At 41.1% G+C, this 14843-nt stretch overlaps 1 protein-coding gene across 2 annotated transcripts; it reads left to right on the top strand.

Moving 5' to 3' along the window:
* The first annotated feature begins 2064 nt into the window (after window positions 1-2064).
* On the top strand, window positions 2065-13780 carry slc2a11a (solute carrier family 2 member 11a). 2 transcript variants are annotated; one of them, XM_010881046.4, is made up of 12 exons: window positions 2065-2218; window positions 2976-2991; window positions 3278-3438; window positions 4069-4193; window positions 4323-4452; window positions 4618-4766; window positions 6863-7050; window positions 8746-8856; window positions 9276-9377; window positions 10553-10628; window positions 10920-11047; window positions 12088-13780. In XM_010881046.4, exons 1-12 carry the CDS (start codon window positions 2199-2201, stop codon window positions 12304-12306), a joined length of 1425 nt encoding a protein of 474 aa, XP_010879348.1. In that variant the 5' UTR covers window positions 2065-2198; the 3' UTR covers window positions 12307-13780. The 2 variants fall into 2 exon arrangements, with proteins under 2 accessions (XP_010879348.1, XP_010879347.1); XM_010881045.3 differs by lacking the exon at window positions 2976-2991 and adding an exon at window positions 3045-3143 and having other exon boundaries at window positions 2067-2218; window positions 12088-13779.
* The last annotated feature ends 1063 nt before the right edge of the window (window positions 13781-14843 follow it).

Genomic DNA, 14843 nt, shown 5'->3' with positions numbered 1-14843 from the left:
GGATTGCCACCTCGACAGGCACCGGAGACCTTACGGCCACAGCTCAGAGCGGCCGCTTCGACAATGGAGGTGGAGAACATGGTCCACTCAGATTCAATATCTCCAGCCTCCCTCGGGATCCAAAAGATCCCGGTCTTAATTTAAAGATCTCTCTGCAGGAGACTCGGCCAGACGTTCCCAGCAGACCCTTACAGTACGCTTGAGTCTGCCGAGTCTGTCCAGCTTCCTCCCCCGCCATCGGATCCAACTCACCACCAGGTGGTGATCAGTTGACAGCTCTTTACCCGAGTGTCCAAGACATACGGCCGCAGGTCAGATGAAATGACAACAAAGTCGATCATCGACCTACGGCCTAGGGTGTCCTGGTGCCACGTGCAATGATGGACACCCTTATGCTTGAACATGGTGTTCATTATGGACAAACTGTGACTAGCACAGAAGTCCAATAACTGAACACCGCTCGGGTTCCTCCCAATCACGCCCCTCCAGGTGTCACTGTCGTTGCCCACGTGGGCGTTGAAGTCCCCCAGTAGAACGATAGAGTCCCCAGTCGGAGCACTTTCCAGCACCCCTCCCAGAGACTCCAAGAAGGTCGGGTACTCTGCACTGCCGTTCGGCCCGTAGGCACAAACAACAGTGAGAGACCTATCCCCGACCCGTAGGCGCAGGGAAACGACCCTCTCGTTCACCAGGGTAAACTCCAACACATGGCGGCAGAGCTGGGGGGCTATAAGCAAACCCACACCAGCCCGCCGCCGCTCACCATGGGCAACTCCAGAGTGGTGAAGAGTCCATCCTCTCTCAAGGAGTGTGGTTCCAGAGCCCAAGCCGTGCATAGAGGTGATCCCGACTATCTCTTGTCGGAACCTCTCAACCTCACGCACAATCTCAGGCTCCTTCCCCGCCAGCGAGGTCCACGTCCCTAGAGCTAGTTTCCGTGTCCAGGGATCGGGTTGTCTAGGCCCCCGCCATCGACTGTCGCCCGATCCTCTACGCACCGACCCCTTATGGTCCCTCCTGCAGGTGGTGAGCCCACAGGAAGGCGGCCCCACCTTGCTCCTTCGGGCTGAGCCCGGCCGGACCCCGTGGGGAAAGGCCCGGCCACCAGGCGCTCGCATACGAGCCCCAACCCCGGGCCTGGCTTTTATATATCAGAAAAAGTTGTAGTTCATGTATTTCCTGATGAAAACTCAACCAAATTGCTCCTTTTATTTTTGTAGGATATGAAGCCTATGTTGGGGCTGGAGTTTGTGATTAACTCATCAGTGTAGCTAACCAAGTAGCAATGATGAGATGTTTTTTCTCCTAATTTATATGCTTGTGGATTTCGGTCAAAATTAATTACTGCCACATGCTCTGTAGTTACAGAAGAAATTCAGAATCTGCGTGGAAGACTGCAATACGCAATAACCAAGCTGGTGTGCAACTCAACTCCCCCCCCCCCCCTGAATGTTTGTGTTTTTTCTGGTTTCCAGGAGCAGATGGAGCAAGATGTCGAGGAGGAGGGCACAGATGAAGAACAAGCACCTGAATAAATGTGACTATTTTAGTAGTACCAACTTTAGTGTGGTAGGATAAGGTACTTTAAGTATTGTTTAAATAAATTGCTCAAGCAGTACCAACAAGTTCAATGATTCAAGTCTTTCATTCACTGAGGGTCAGGGGAGGTTCCAATACATTGTATACCAAACCATACATGTATAGGACTGCAAATCAGTAGCTATAGTTTAACATCCGTTCTCATATTGGAAAGCAAGTGACTAGGCCAAGTGTTGAGGGCCTGTTTTTATCTGACCAGTAACAGCAATTTTCAGATTCGTTAAATTTCTAAGCTCCATTTGTAATCAGATATTGTATTGTAGAACTTTTGCTCCTATGGATACATTCGCAATAACCGCCAGTCCATCTGCTATGCATCTGGGGATGCTCGTTCTACTGTATTTGTTCTGGATCTATGCTCTCCCCTCTAAATCGCAATGTACATGATATAACGCGTTTTTTCACAACAGTTCCGTCTAACCATCTTCATGGGCGCTGCACGTAATATAGGCTAGAAGGGGTTATAAGTTTGCGGATCTAAGGTCTGAGTCCTAGCCAACCGGTATGATTCAAAGATTTTACAACGATTTTATGATGAACGAAGAGTTGCGCTATTACAATTTTACTGAAAAATAGAAAATAGAATCTATATAACATGTATGTTGGAGCGGAGAAGAAGGTAGGCTAAAGTAAATTTATTTTTATTTCGAAATTGGACCTCTGTTTATGGACTGGCAGGTGCCTTGTCGCGCATTGTAACCTACCTTGAATTTAGCAACGCTCAAATGTTTTCCATTTGAAAATAATGATGCGGTCACAAAACTGTTTTACGGAAAGTTATAGACTGCATTGGAGAATAACTCAAGACAGTTGCAAATTGTTTTTGGTTCATAATCATTAATCCAATTTGTCAAGCTATTGTGACTATTGGCTTTTTCCTAAAGAAAATTCATTTTGCATATAACAAAGGGAATAACGAAGAATATCTACATTTTCAAGTTCATAAGTCGTTTGAAGTGTTTGTTGTATTGACACTATGCACTCGACTGTCTCAGGGAGAGCAGAGATAGAGCTAAGGTGAGTATAGCGTGGTCTGGTATATTGATAACTGCTACTTGCAAAAACATAACATTCAAGTGGGGTACATACCATATACATTTTATGTAATATATGTCTGTCACGAGTTTTAAAGTATACCTTTTGTAACATCTCCCAAAAACACTGGTTTGTTCTGTAAGACCCTGCTCCCCGGATTTAAATAGTTCCGTGAATAAAGACAATTCAACCGTTACTTCAAGCGACTTATAAACTTGGACAAATAGTAGATATTCATAGTTGTTCCACTTTAAGAATAGACAGACTATGCGCACCACAATGTTTTTGTAAACCAAGCAATGTAGCTATAAGTACTTTCCGCGATTTTATCTCTATTACAGAATTCATGAAGATAAGGTAATATTACTATTGTTTATTTATTTTTAAATACTTATTGTTTTCACTGGCAGGGCAATGATCTGAATTTGATTTTAATGGTGACGTCATGTGCCATTGGAGGCACTCTTCAGTATGGCTACAACTTGGCCATAATGAATGCCCCCACCATAGTAAGTTTCATGAAAACTTAATAAAGAAAACTTCAGTAAACAGTCTATTTCTTTGACACAAACTTCTAGAAGCATATGTGTGTTTTTGTCCGTAAAAATGCACACATTTGACCAAGCTCTACGTTTCGTGTTAGTTCATTCAAAACTTTGTGAACGAGACGTTTCGGGAGCGTTGGGACGTTCAGCTGGAGGACTACCAGGTCACGCTGGTCTGGACTTGCATCGTGTCCATCTACTCCCTGGGTGGGCTGGCCGGAGCTCTTATAGCTGGACCCATGAGCATAACTTTTGGAAGGTAACATCGTTTTATACCCGGACGCGTAAGCATAATATTTGAAATGGTATCATGTATCATACATAGACCCAAGAACGTAACCCAAAGCCGTTTGATTTATTAAAAAAAATATATAGTAAAAATTCGACTCAGTCTTTTTTGACCTACTTTGGAAGGCAGTTACATTAATGTCAAAGCATTATAATTGTCAGCGAGTCACACTAGGATAGGTTGTCACATAAGGATATGCTTTAATCTTGGAATGTGGTCTTCACTGAGAAGCTTATTATGTGCTTTAACGTAACGTTATCAGTGACCTACAGTGTCAGTTGTATAACAAAGAAGTGTTCAGTGACTGATCAAAAAACGGTCACCTATTGATGGGTCGGTTGTAAGACAGGTTGCATTGAAGACAGAATAGATACAGTATCTCAGAAGACAGCATGGCTATCTTGACTGGAGTCCGTTAATAAATAATGTGGTAGTGTTTATGTTTCTCAAGGCTAAATGAGCCCTCTGAAACTTGCCAGCTGGCAGAGAGCATATAATATCTGGACAGAGGGTATGATTTGCATAAAAGTAACTGTTACATCATCCCTACAGTATTAGTTTATTGATGCTCAATATTAATTTGGCTCCTTGCTTTCACAGGAAGAAGACTATGCTGTTGAACAATATCTTCCTGATGCTGAGTTCCCTCTTAGCATTGACCAGCAGAGCTGCCAAGTCTTTTGAGATGATCATCATCTCCAGGGTTCTGGTTGGAATCAATGCTGGTATATACTGTTTATTTAACCAAAAGGTTCTCAAATCGGGGTTCTTCTGTCATCCAACCATGGCTTGTGTGCCATTGGTTGCATACAGGTCAACAAACAAAAAAATGGGTTTCTCTCTTCTTCTCCTAGGGATCAGTATGAATGTACAACCCATGTATTTTGGAGAGAGTGCTCCCAAGCACTTGCGAGGAGCTGCTTCCCTGTCCTCAGCCATATTCACATCGTTTGGTGTGGTGTTAGGACAGGTTGTGGGACTCAGGTAGGCATCAAAGGAGAGCATTCAGAGGCTACTAAACTGGCATGCTTGCAAATTGGTGTCACACATAAATCCGGCACTTACAAAAGATTGTGTGAAAACATCAGGGAAATAATTGAATTTTTAAACTTCTGTTGCCTCATTTGTTTGTGGTCATGTGATTTCCAGGGAGATATTGGGCAGTGAACCCTGTTGGCAATTCCTACTGGCCAGTAATGCCATCCCAGGATTCATACAGCTTCTCACCCTACCCTGGTTCCCAGAAAGCCCCCGATACCTCCTCATAGACCGGGGGGACAAGGAGGCCTGTATCAATGGTACGTGGGAGGAGAGCTGGACCAAGATCAGTAGCTGTGGTGATGTGTGGCTGAGTGCAGTAACTGCTTGTCAGAAAGTCATATGGCTCTGTTCCTCTTGTGCTTGAGAGAGTGAGTACATACATTAACAGCATGAGCAGGTTCTTCTGATGTCTCAGTGTGAGCAGGGACAGGCAGTCTGCATTCATGACATGGTTCTGTGTACTCTGGCATTACGTGTTTGTATTAACCACATCTGTACAGTGCGAAAGTCTTGGACACCTGACAGTTGAACTACAGCCATTTATTTGGGTAGTAAGGGTTTTAATTAATATAAGGTATCTTACAGTAGTGAGTACACCCCTCACATTTTTGTAAATATTTGATTATATATTTTCATGTGACTACACAGAAGAAATGACACTTTGCTGCAATGTAAAGTAGTGAGTGTACAGCTTGTATAACAGTATAAATTTGCTTTCCCCTCAAAATAACACAACACACGGCCATTAATGTTTAAAACACTGGCAACAAATGTGAGTACACCCCTAAGTGAAAATGTCCTAATTGGACCCAAGGTGTCAATATTTTGTGTGGCCACCATTATTTTCCAGCACTGCCATAACCCTCTTGGGCATGGAGTTCACCAGAGCTTCACAGGATGCCATTGGAGTCCTCTTCCACTCCATGATGACATCACATAGCTGGTGGATGTTAGAGACCTTGCACTCCTCCACCTTCCGTTTAAGGATGCCCCACAGATGCTCAATAGGGTTTAGGTCTGGAGACATGTTTGGCCACTCCATCACCTTTACCCTCAGATTCTTTAGCAAGGCAGTGGTCGTCTTGGAGGTGTGTTTTTGGGGTTGTTATCATGTTGGAATATTGCACTGCAGCCCTGTCTATGAAGGGAGTGGGATCATGCTCTGCTTTAGTATGTCACAGTACATGTTGGCATTCATGGTTCCCTCAGTGAACTGTAGCTCCCCAGTGCCGGCAGCTTTAATGAAGCCCCAGACCAAGACACCCCCACCACCATGCTTGACTATAGGCAAGACACACTTGTCTTTGTACTCCTAACCTGGTTGCCGCCACACACGCTTGACACCAACTGAACCAAATACGTTTATCTTGGTCTCATCAGACCACAGGACATGGTTCCAGTAATCCATGTCCTTAGTCTGCTTGTCTTCAGCAAAGTGTTTGCGGGCTTTCTTGTGCATCATTTTTAGAAGAGGCTTCCTTCTGGGACGACAGCCATGCAGACTAATTTGATGCAGTGTGCGGCGTATGGTCTGAGCACTGACAGGCTGACCCCCCCACCTCTTCAAACTCTGCAGCAATGCTGGCAGCACTCATACGTCTATTTCCTAAAGACAACTTCTGGATATGATGCTGACCACATGCACTCAACTTCTTTGGTCGACCATTGGTGAGGCCTGTTCTGAGTGGAACCTGTCCTGTTAAACCGCTGTATGGTCATGGCCACCGTGCTGCAGCTCAGTTTCAGGGTCTTGGCAATCTTCTTATAGCCTAGGCCATTTTTATGTAGAGCAACATTATTTTTTAGCAGATCCTCAGAGAGTTCTTTGCCATGAAGTGCCATTTTGAACTTCCAGTGACCAGTATGAGGGAGTGTGAGAGCGATAACATCAAATTTAACACACCTGCTCCCCATTCACACCTGAGACCTTGTAACACTTGTAACATGAGTCACATGACACCGGGGAGGGAAAATGGCTAATTGGGCCCAATTTGGACATTTTCACTTAGGGGTGTACTCACTTTTGTTGCCAGCGGTTTAGACATTAATGGCTGTGTGTTGAGTTATTTTGAGGGGACAGCAAATGTACACTGTTATACAAGCTGTACACTCACTACTTTACATTGTAGCAAAGTGTCATTTCTTCAGTGTTGTCACATGAAAAGATAAAATCAAATATTTACAAAAATGTGAGGGGTGTATATATATAAATATATTAATATAAAATATATATATATATATATTTTTACAAATAAACATTTACTATCCATATAAATGACTTCAGTTCAACTTTCAGGTGCCTAAGTCCTTTGCACAGTAATGTATTTTGCACGTCCGTGTGTGTATGTGCTAGCTCTACAGCGTCTGCGGGGCTGTGAGGTCCAACAGTCAGAGTTGGATGAGATTCTCCAGGAGCAGACTGAGGCTGAAGGATTGAGGCCCAGCAGACCATGGGAGCTGTTTGGTGACCAGAATGTCCGCTGGCAGGTGATCTCCATCATTACCATCAGCAGCGCCATGCAACTCTGTGGTAATGACTCGGTGAGTAAATGCAAAAATATAGAAGAACCTGATACTCAAAACTAATAATATATTTTTTTTTTCAACAGGGTACTTCATTTTGTAGCAAGTTTCTTGTTGTAGCATTACAATCCAACCAGGAAGTCACATGGGTCAATAAATGAGGTCTCACTCACTCACCTGATGACCTCAGTTAGCTATGCAGGTGCCCAAGCCACCTGAAGGAGTCACTAGAGTGCAATGAGGTCAGGAAATCCATGCTAACAGCACCCCATTGGGCTACCAATCAATTTGTCAGCAGGCAGCATGGTTAAGGGTAGCCTGGATCTAGGAAAGAGCGCCTCAGACTGTTGCACCACCTGCAAGACGTTTAAGGAAAAAACATTGTGTTTAGCAAACTGGATAACAGCATATTCTGTGAAGAGGTCTAATTTTGTAATAGATGTTCAATATAACTAATATAACAATATATCACATCCTCTGTTATCCTCAAGCTCATTCATCATGGGCGACAGGTTGCTCAGCAGTTCTGACTGGTAACCAAAATGCTGCTAGATTAAATCCCAGAGCAGGCAGTCGGCAGTGTGAAACATATGTGACTCTGGCCCCGAGTAACGCAGTTAATCTTAATGGCTCTCGGTTAGTTGCTGTAATGAGAATATATTCACAATCATCTGATAAAATAAGGGTAAAACAAAAAGTGATTTTTAATACAGAATGTAAGTTGAAAAGAATACTCCTATATTATTATATTCTGTAAATAACTATATTACGTTATTTTTCCCACTCTCTTAATAACAATGTAAGAACAGACTCTTATTATTGTAAGCATGGTTTCTCCCCACAGTTACTGAGTTTCTCAAATATTCAATTTGGGTTTGAGTCAGCAGGGTTCTGGTTCTCTCTGGTTCTGGCAGGGGTTTTCTGACAGGGATCTCTCTCTCTTTCTCTGGGATCAAAGTTACTTACCTCTGAAGTACACCATTGTTCTGACAGCAGAATGTATTCAGCAGATTAACTGGCCAGAACCTGTTCCTGTGCCCACGTTCTCACAACAGACCCAATAAGAACAGTGATATCTTCTGTGTATTCTAATGTGTAACTGGTTAAAATGCGTCCCAGTGATAATGACATGTGTTTGTCTGTAACAACTGTAGTGCTTCTAGGTAGGACGGAGAACATAATGAGTTGTTAGTGGAACGGTTTACTGAAATGGTCGGTCCTAGAAAGTTCAACCAGTGCTGCAATCTTAGTTAGATATCAGCATGCAGCATCTAACAGTCCCAAACTGCTGTGTGATTACATAATATTTTGATATGTAGGGCAGTTGTTTCCAGCCTTTTCTGGTTACTGTACCACCTACTGAATTCTGCCATAGTACATAGTACCTCTGTCTTAAGTATCCCCAGGGTCCTTGTACAGCTGGTAGGGAGCAGGAGATTATTTACTGAAACTAGACCAGAGGGTTAGCGGCTGAAGCATTAGGAGGAGAGTTGACTGAGCAGTAATGTACTTTGCTACTGAAGCAGCTTATCATCAACACAGTTTGAATTTGGTCATTTAATGTAATGATTAGCTCAGTCATTCTGTCAGTACTCTGTCAGTAAATGCTCAGGATGGGACACGTTTTAACAAGGCCTTTGTTTAATACAAATGCGTCTTTACTGAAACAGCAGCCATTGAACTCTGTTTGTCGTTACTGTTTCACTCCAACAGATCTATTTCTATGCATACTATGTGTTCAAAGCGGCTGGGATCTCTCCGGATATGATCCAGTATATCACCATATGCACCGGTACATGTGAATTCACAGCCTGCATAATATGTGTGAGTATTCCTAAGTAAATAATACATAGGGGTGTTACGTAACCATCAGTACCTAACTAACCACCTCAGAGGCAAGGAGTTATTGTTCCAACCCCCTCCCAAGCTCTCTCACTCAACCTAACGCTTTCTGTCTGTCTGTCTCTCTCGCTCTTTCTCTCTCTCTCATTTTTCTTAAATCCTTTAATCCAGATCTTTGAAATATTTACTGTGTGAGAAAAGTTCAATGTCAAATGTTTTCCTGCATCGCAACAGTTATAAAACCCTTCTGATAAATTGCTTGGATTAAAATGTGGATTTTTACAATTGTTTATACGTTTATTGAATTATTTCTTCACAAAGCTAAATTATGCTTACCTCAGGGTAACCATAGATGTAAAAAATAAGCTATCAAGTACATGTACAGTTGTCCTCCTCCTCAGAACCTGCTGATCGAGCGACAGGGCAGGAAGATTCTTTTGATGGGAGGCTACATTTTCATGACCGTCTGGGCCATTGTCTTCACTATAGCTCTATGTTTTGAGGTATTATATCATCTTATGTCATCCTCATCTTGCCCTTTCAATGCAAGGATATCTAATAACAGTTAGTGACTGGGAGTGAAAAGGTGGTTGGAAACTAGATAGGGGTGAAACTTGGCAGAAACATTACATCCCAGTCAGGTCCTCATCTCTAGTTTCATTTACTTAACTGACCTGTGGGGCGGTACTACTTTTTTATGTGCCCAAAGCCTAATGGATGGACAGTTCTCCTGTATTCTATTCAAGCTTAGGTGGTTGTGTATTAGTGTGATGGCAATTCCATTGATCGACACTCTTAAAGGAGTAAGAACAGAGACAAAATCTCTTGGCACAATTTAACCATTTATTATTATTTGCAAATAAGAGAGAGGCGTCAAACGCTTACAAACTTAATACAGGTCAATTAACAGTATTTAAAGAGAGAAAAGGGGTGTGGTAAAATCCTGCACAACTGCCCCAACTCAACAGGACACATTCCCTTTGTTCTATTACAACCTAAGCTTCACACAAAGGACAAGCTCTCCTTCCCCCCATAGGTAACTCCTACAATTCTAAGAGTTCCAACTGAACGCGGACAGACAATAGATGCCCTGATGAGTTATACAGATGAGCAGATTAATGAGTAACCATTTAATCTGCTGATACCAGTCAATGATGCCCCCTAGGCAAATACCAGATCCCCCACATTCCTTTTCTAATTTGAACAAGGGTACTCAGTCCTTTAATCAGTGAGAATACATTGGTTAGAGAAATTTCCACAACAATTAGGCAGCAAAGTAAGCCTAACCCTTTGAAACAGCTGCGCCTTCATGTCATGGCAATAAGTACATCCACTTTAGAAGTGGGATTCCACTTCCTGCTTAGCATGTATCAGTGCAACAGGTGACTGGTGTAGTCAGGTACTGGAACCGGATGGGATACTCTTAAAAGCCTTTAAGTCTCAAACAGTGGGTTTCTGTGGTGATTTTTCAATTCACCCTGCTTAAATGTCAATAAATGTCTGATTTTACTGCACTGTATGAATTGATACAGCATGTATGAAAATGTATGCACACTAATCCAAGCTGTTCTGGACAACAGTTTGTCCTAAACGATTAAAATGTAAATGCAATTTCTGTGTGTTTTTATACATGTTTTGACTTGATAACTACAGTATGTTCTTTGGTTTCCTGAAAAAGCACAAGGTGGAGTGGATGCCCTACTTGAGTATGGGCTGTATCTTCACCTATATACTCAGCTTTGGCATGGGCCCCGGTGAGTCAGTCTCTTCATCTCTCATCTGAAAAAGTTAACAATATTAGCCCAGTCAGTCAAAAACAAAATACAAGCCAATATCGATGGGAAGTGACATTGGTGTTTCAAGTACTTTATCCTAAAAGCATTGACTTAATTTCCTGTGTGGATTCCACAACACATATGTAACACATTCCAATGGCTATTCCTTCTTTAAGGAAACATTCAATATAAACTTGTCTCATTGCATTTTCTGAATGCTTATGGAATATTAGTGGCATTAGGGTGAGCGTATTGCTATGGTCTCTACAGCTGGAGTGACAGGGGTCCTACCCACTGAGATCTTCAGCCAGACAGCCCGTCCAGCAGCCTACATGATTGCTGGCTCAATGATGTGGATCAACCTCTTCATTATGGGGATGGTCTTTCCATTCCTGGTGGTAAATGAGATGCACACACTGACAAGACACGCCCCAGTGGTGTAACTGTACTAATACTCGGGTTTGACCAGGTGGGAAGAGGTCATCTCTACACCACTTGAAAACTCTAATACACTAGAAAGAGCAACATCTAGCAGAATGTGCTACATGATGCGTTACCAGGAGGGCGTGGAGAGTCTTAGATTTTTACACTTAGGTTACATTTTACAATCCATTGGGTTTCATTTTTATAGTTGAAAGAAAAGTATGGAATATTGTGAACTTTAAGACTGTTTAGGTTTTAGAAGGCTGATGCTTTGGAAAAGTGATGTTTCTCTGGCTCTCAGGCAGTAGGGTCAGACAGGACAGTTTCTCTTAATGTGTGTCTACCGTAAATTCATGTATATTACGAACAGGATGCTTCAAATTCTGAATGCTTACTTGCTGTTTGCCATTGCATATGAGAGTTTTGTAGTAATGGTTTGTTTTTAACATAGAGATTTTTAAAACGTGGCTCTAATTCAAAGAATTACTATTCCAGAATAGGATGAAACGGCAGCCATTTTGTTCAGACAGAAATCGGAAGAAGATGCTAAACATATTACTGTCAACCCATAATCATTATTTAAATCCAATATATATAAATAGCTCCTAAAATACATGTAAACAAACCCTAAATGTCCATCTGTTGTTTTCTTGAAATATTGTGACTGATAAATGATGCAATATCAGCATTTATAACTTATTTAAGTTGTATCATCAACAGATTTTAGCTAGTATATTGACCAAATTTTATGCATGGGATGTTGTTATATTGGTGGTTAATTGGGAAAATAATTATGGAATTATTCCTCTACAACTGTTTGGCTAGCTAGCTAACAGACATACAATAGACAGAGATTTTTTTTTATGAATTGTTTTACACTGCCTCATCACTAGCAAACTATGGTTAACCAACTGAAATAAATAGGTTAATGTCCATTATAGTCACTTACTAGTTATATGGTTTCCCACCTCCCTTTCTGACTCATATTTCCAATTCTCTCTATTTCTCTCTCTAGAGTGAGCTTGGTGAGTTCTGCTTTGTCCCGTTTGCTGCTATCTGTTTACTGTCTGCTGTGTTCGTGGGCTTGGTTCTACCTGAGACTAAAGGGAAGACCCTTTCAGCCATCGCTAGCGAGTTCCACAAGCTTAACTACAGGGGGCTGGACAAACAGAGTTTTCCTACCACTCCAGCCCAGTATCAACTGGGAAAAGTCTGCCACTCCACTGCCTTGTAGGCCCACTGCTCTCCCCTGTATGATCGATAAACTCTACTATGGACCATAGCTTTATTTCACATTCATTAACCTTAATCAACTAGGTTCCATTTACATTCAGGAAAGCATTCAGATAAACCATTCAGGAAAGCAGATAAAGAATACAAAGGTTGTGATTTTGCTATGATTCACAATGAAAGTCAGTCTAGCATCATCAAGAAACCCATAGAAAGAAAAATGTTTATGGTGAGCACAGAGACCATAAAGTTACAATGTATAATGTTTTGGAATTGAGTCGCTGTAGTGACAATCTTAAGGGATGGACTGTCTTTATTTAAAAATTTGTTTATTTAAAACAAATGTGCCTTTAGCATAAATTAGTGCACTTTACGCCTAACAGTGTCAGTTGAACTGAAAAGAAGTGGTCATAATTCCAGCTGCACACATATTGTCTTAAAAGGTCAGATACAATCTACTTAAAGCCTTAATGGTGTATTCCACAAAAACGGATGAGTGAAATGTTTAAGGAATTTAGATAATCTGTGCTTTTCACCCACATCCTTATTTTTCTCTGACTTTTAGGGAATATGTATCTATTCCACTAAAGATCCAAAAACTGCTGAACACTTGTGAATCATGTTCTGTGCATGCATTTATTCTCTATTCTCTTGCAGTAAGTTAGTTGCCTTACCTAAAAAGACAGACATAGTATTGTTCTGTAATTCAGCCATCAATATGGGATAAGCAGTAGGCTAGTGTTATTTCCAGTTTCATTACGTTTGCATAGAGCAAAACAAAAACATGCTTTAAACAGAGCCCTAGTGGATGAAAAGATTTGAAACGGAATGCCCGTGCAGGGTACCAGGCCAGGCAGAGGACGGCCTCTTGTGAATGCCAACCATGCATGAATCCACAGAACATGTTAAGTACATGCCCATTAGCTTCTAGGTCTTAAGTGTTGTTTCTTTAAAGGACATAGGCTGTGGCTGTCTTTTCAGTCTTTTCTATTTTTAATTTTCACAATGTTTTACCATATATCTGTCAGCCTTTTATTCTGTATAAATCAGGCAATTGTCTGGAAAGAATCTATTTATATCAATGTTTTGTTTTTAATATTTTCTGTTCAGGTCAAATTAACTGTTGAACTGCTGCTGCCCCAAGTATCATAGGGTTATCATTAAGATATGGTGGATGATATTGTTTCAAGGGGAAACCAAAGTTATCAAAAGCTACTGTATGTTAGGACTATCAAAGAGAGTACTTCACTTTTGAATCGTCATGTTATATACAGTATGTATCTTTGTTTGGAACAGACTGTGACCATAAATAATATATTTGGATCATATCATTTGCTTATTTTAATATCTTTGTGTTATGTTGGGCAATCTTTTTTGTTAAGGGATTTCAGTTGTTCTTCTCTGGGCACGATGACCCAGGATTTCTCCAAAAACATACGGCCCATCCTATCTGTGAAACGTGCAATAAGCATATCTGTTGCATTACAACACTAACAGGAAGTTTCATATTTGTTTTGGCTGAATGATCAGTCCAGCTGGCACAAAGAATAACTCTGTCTGAGAAAGGTGGGTTATTTACATATTAATTGAAAATAAATTACGAGCTAGTCCAAGAAGAATCTACTTCAGCGTCGCTCCAAATGAAAATACGTTCATCCCACATGCTAATTCCAAATATCTTGAAATAACCTAAACGGCAATTACGCTGAAAAAAATATCAGCACTGATTTTCAATTATAATTTATTTACAAGCATGTAGTACTTTAATTTTATGGCTGATGAAGATTGTTGACCATTAGCAAGTCATTGTTTCTCAATCATTTCAAAGCTTGTGAATGCGTCGTATTTATAAATTCATCCTTGCCGTTTGGTGATGAACGAAATAGCAAAAAGTGTTAGGGATAGATAACCTTGAGCTCTCTTGATCCAGCACGCATCCGGGAACTCTGAGACGAGAGACCAGGGAGGCAGAACATGGGTAAGAGAACATTTGGTACCCCTTATGTTCAACTTCGTAAATTTCTCAAGGAGTTTAATGAAAAGTGTATAATAAGCTAATAAGTAGCCAGTTTGCGCTGTTCTGTGAAGGGGAGAACTACACGTCGTATGTGATAATCAGTTTCTTGGCAATTTCTCGAATGAAATAGCCCTAATTTCTCAGAACAAGAATAGACTGACCAATTTCAGAGGAATGTTCTTTGTTTCTGGCCATTTTGAGCATGCAAACGAATCCACAAACTCTGATGCTGAAGAAACTGAAGTAGTCTAAAGGCCAGTTTTATTGCTTTAATCAGAACAAACGTTTTCAGCGGGGCTAACATAATCGCATAAGGGTTTTCTAATGATCAATTAGCCTTTTAAAATTATACATTTAAATTAGCAAACGTGCCGTTGGAACACAGGAGTGATGGTTGCTGACTGTGGGCCTCGGTACGCATATGTAGATATTCCATTGAAAATTAGCTTTTTCCAGCTACAGTAGTAATTTACAACATTAACAATGTCTGTGCTGTATTTCTGATAAATTTGATGTTATTTTAT

This window comes from Esox lucius, chromosome 17 (assembly GCF_011004845.1).
Source record: "Esox lucius isolate fEsoLuc1 chromosome 17, fEsoLuc1.pri, whole genome shotgun sequence".
NCBI lineage: Eukaryota > Metazoa > Chordata > Actinopteri > Esociformes > Esocidae > Esox > Esox lucius.
Note: the sequence above shows the minus strand (reverse complement) of the source record. Positions and strands in the feature narration are given on the sequence as shown.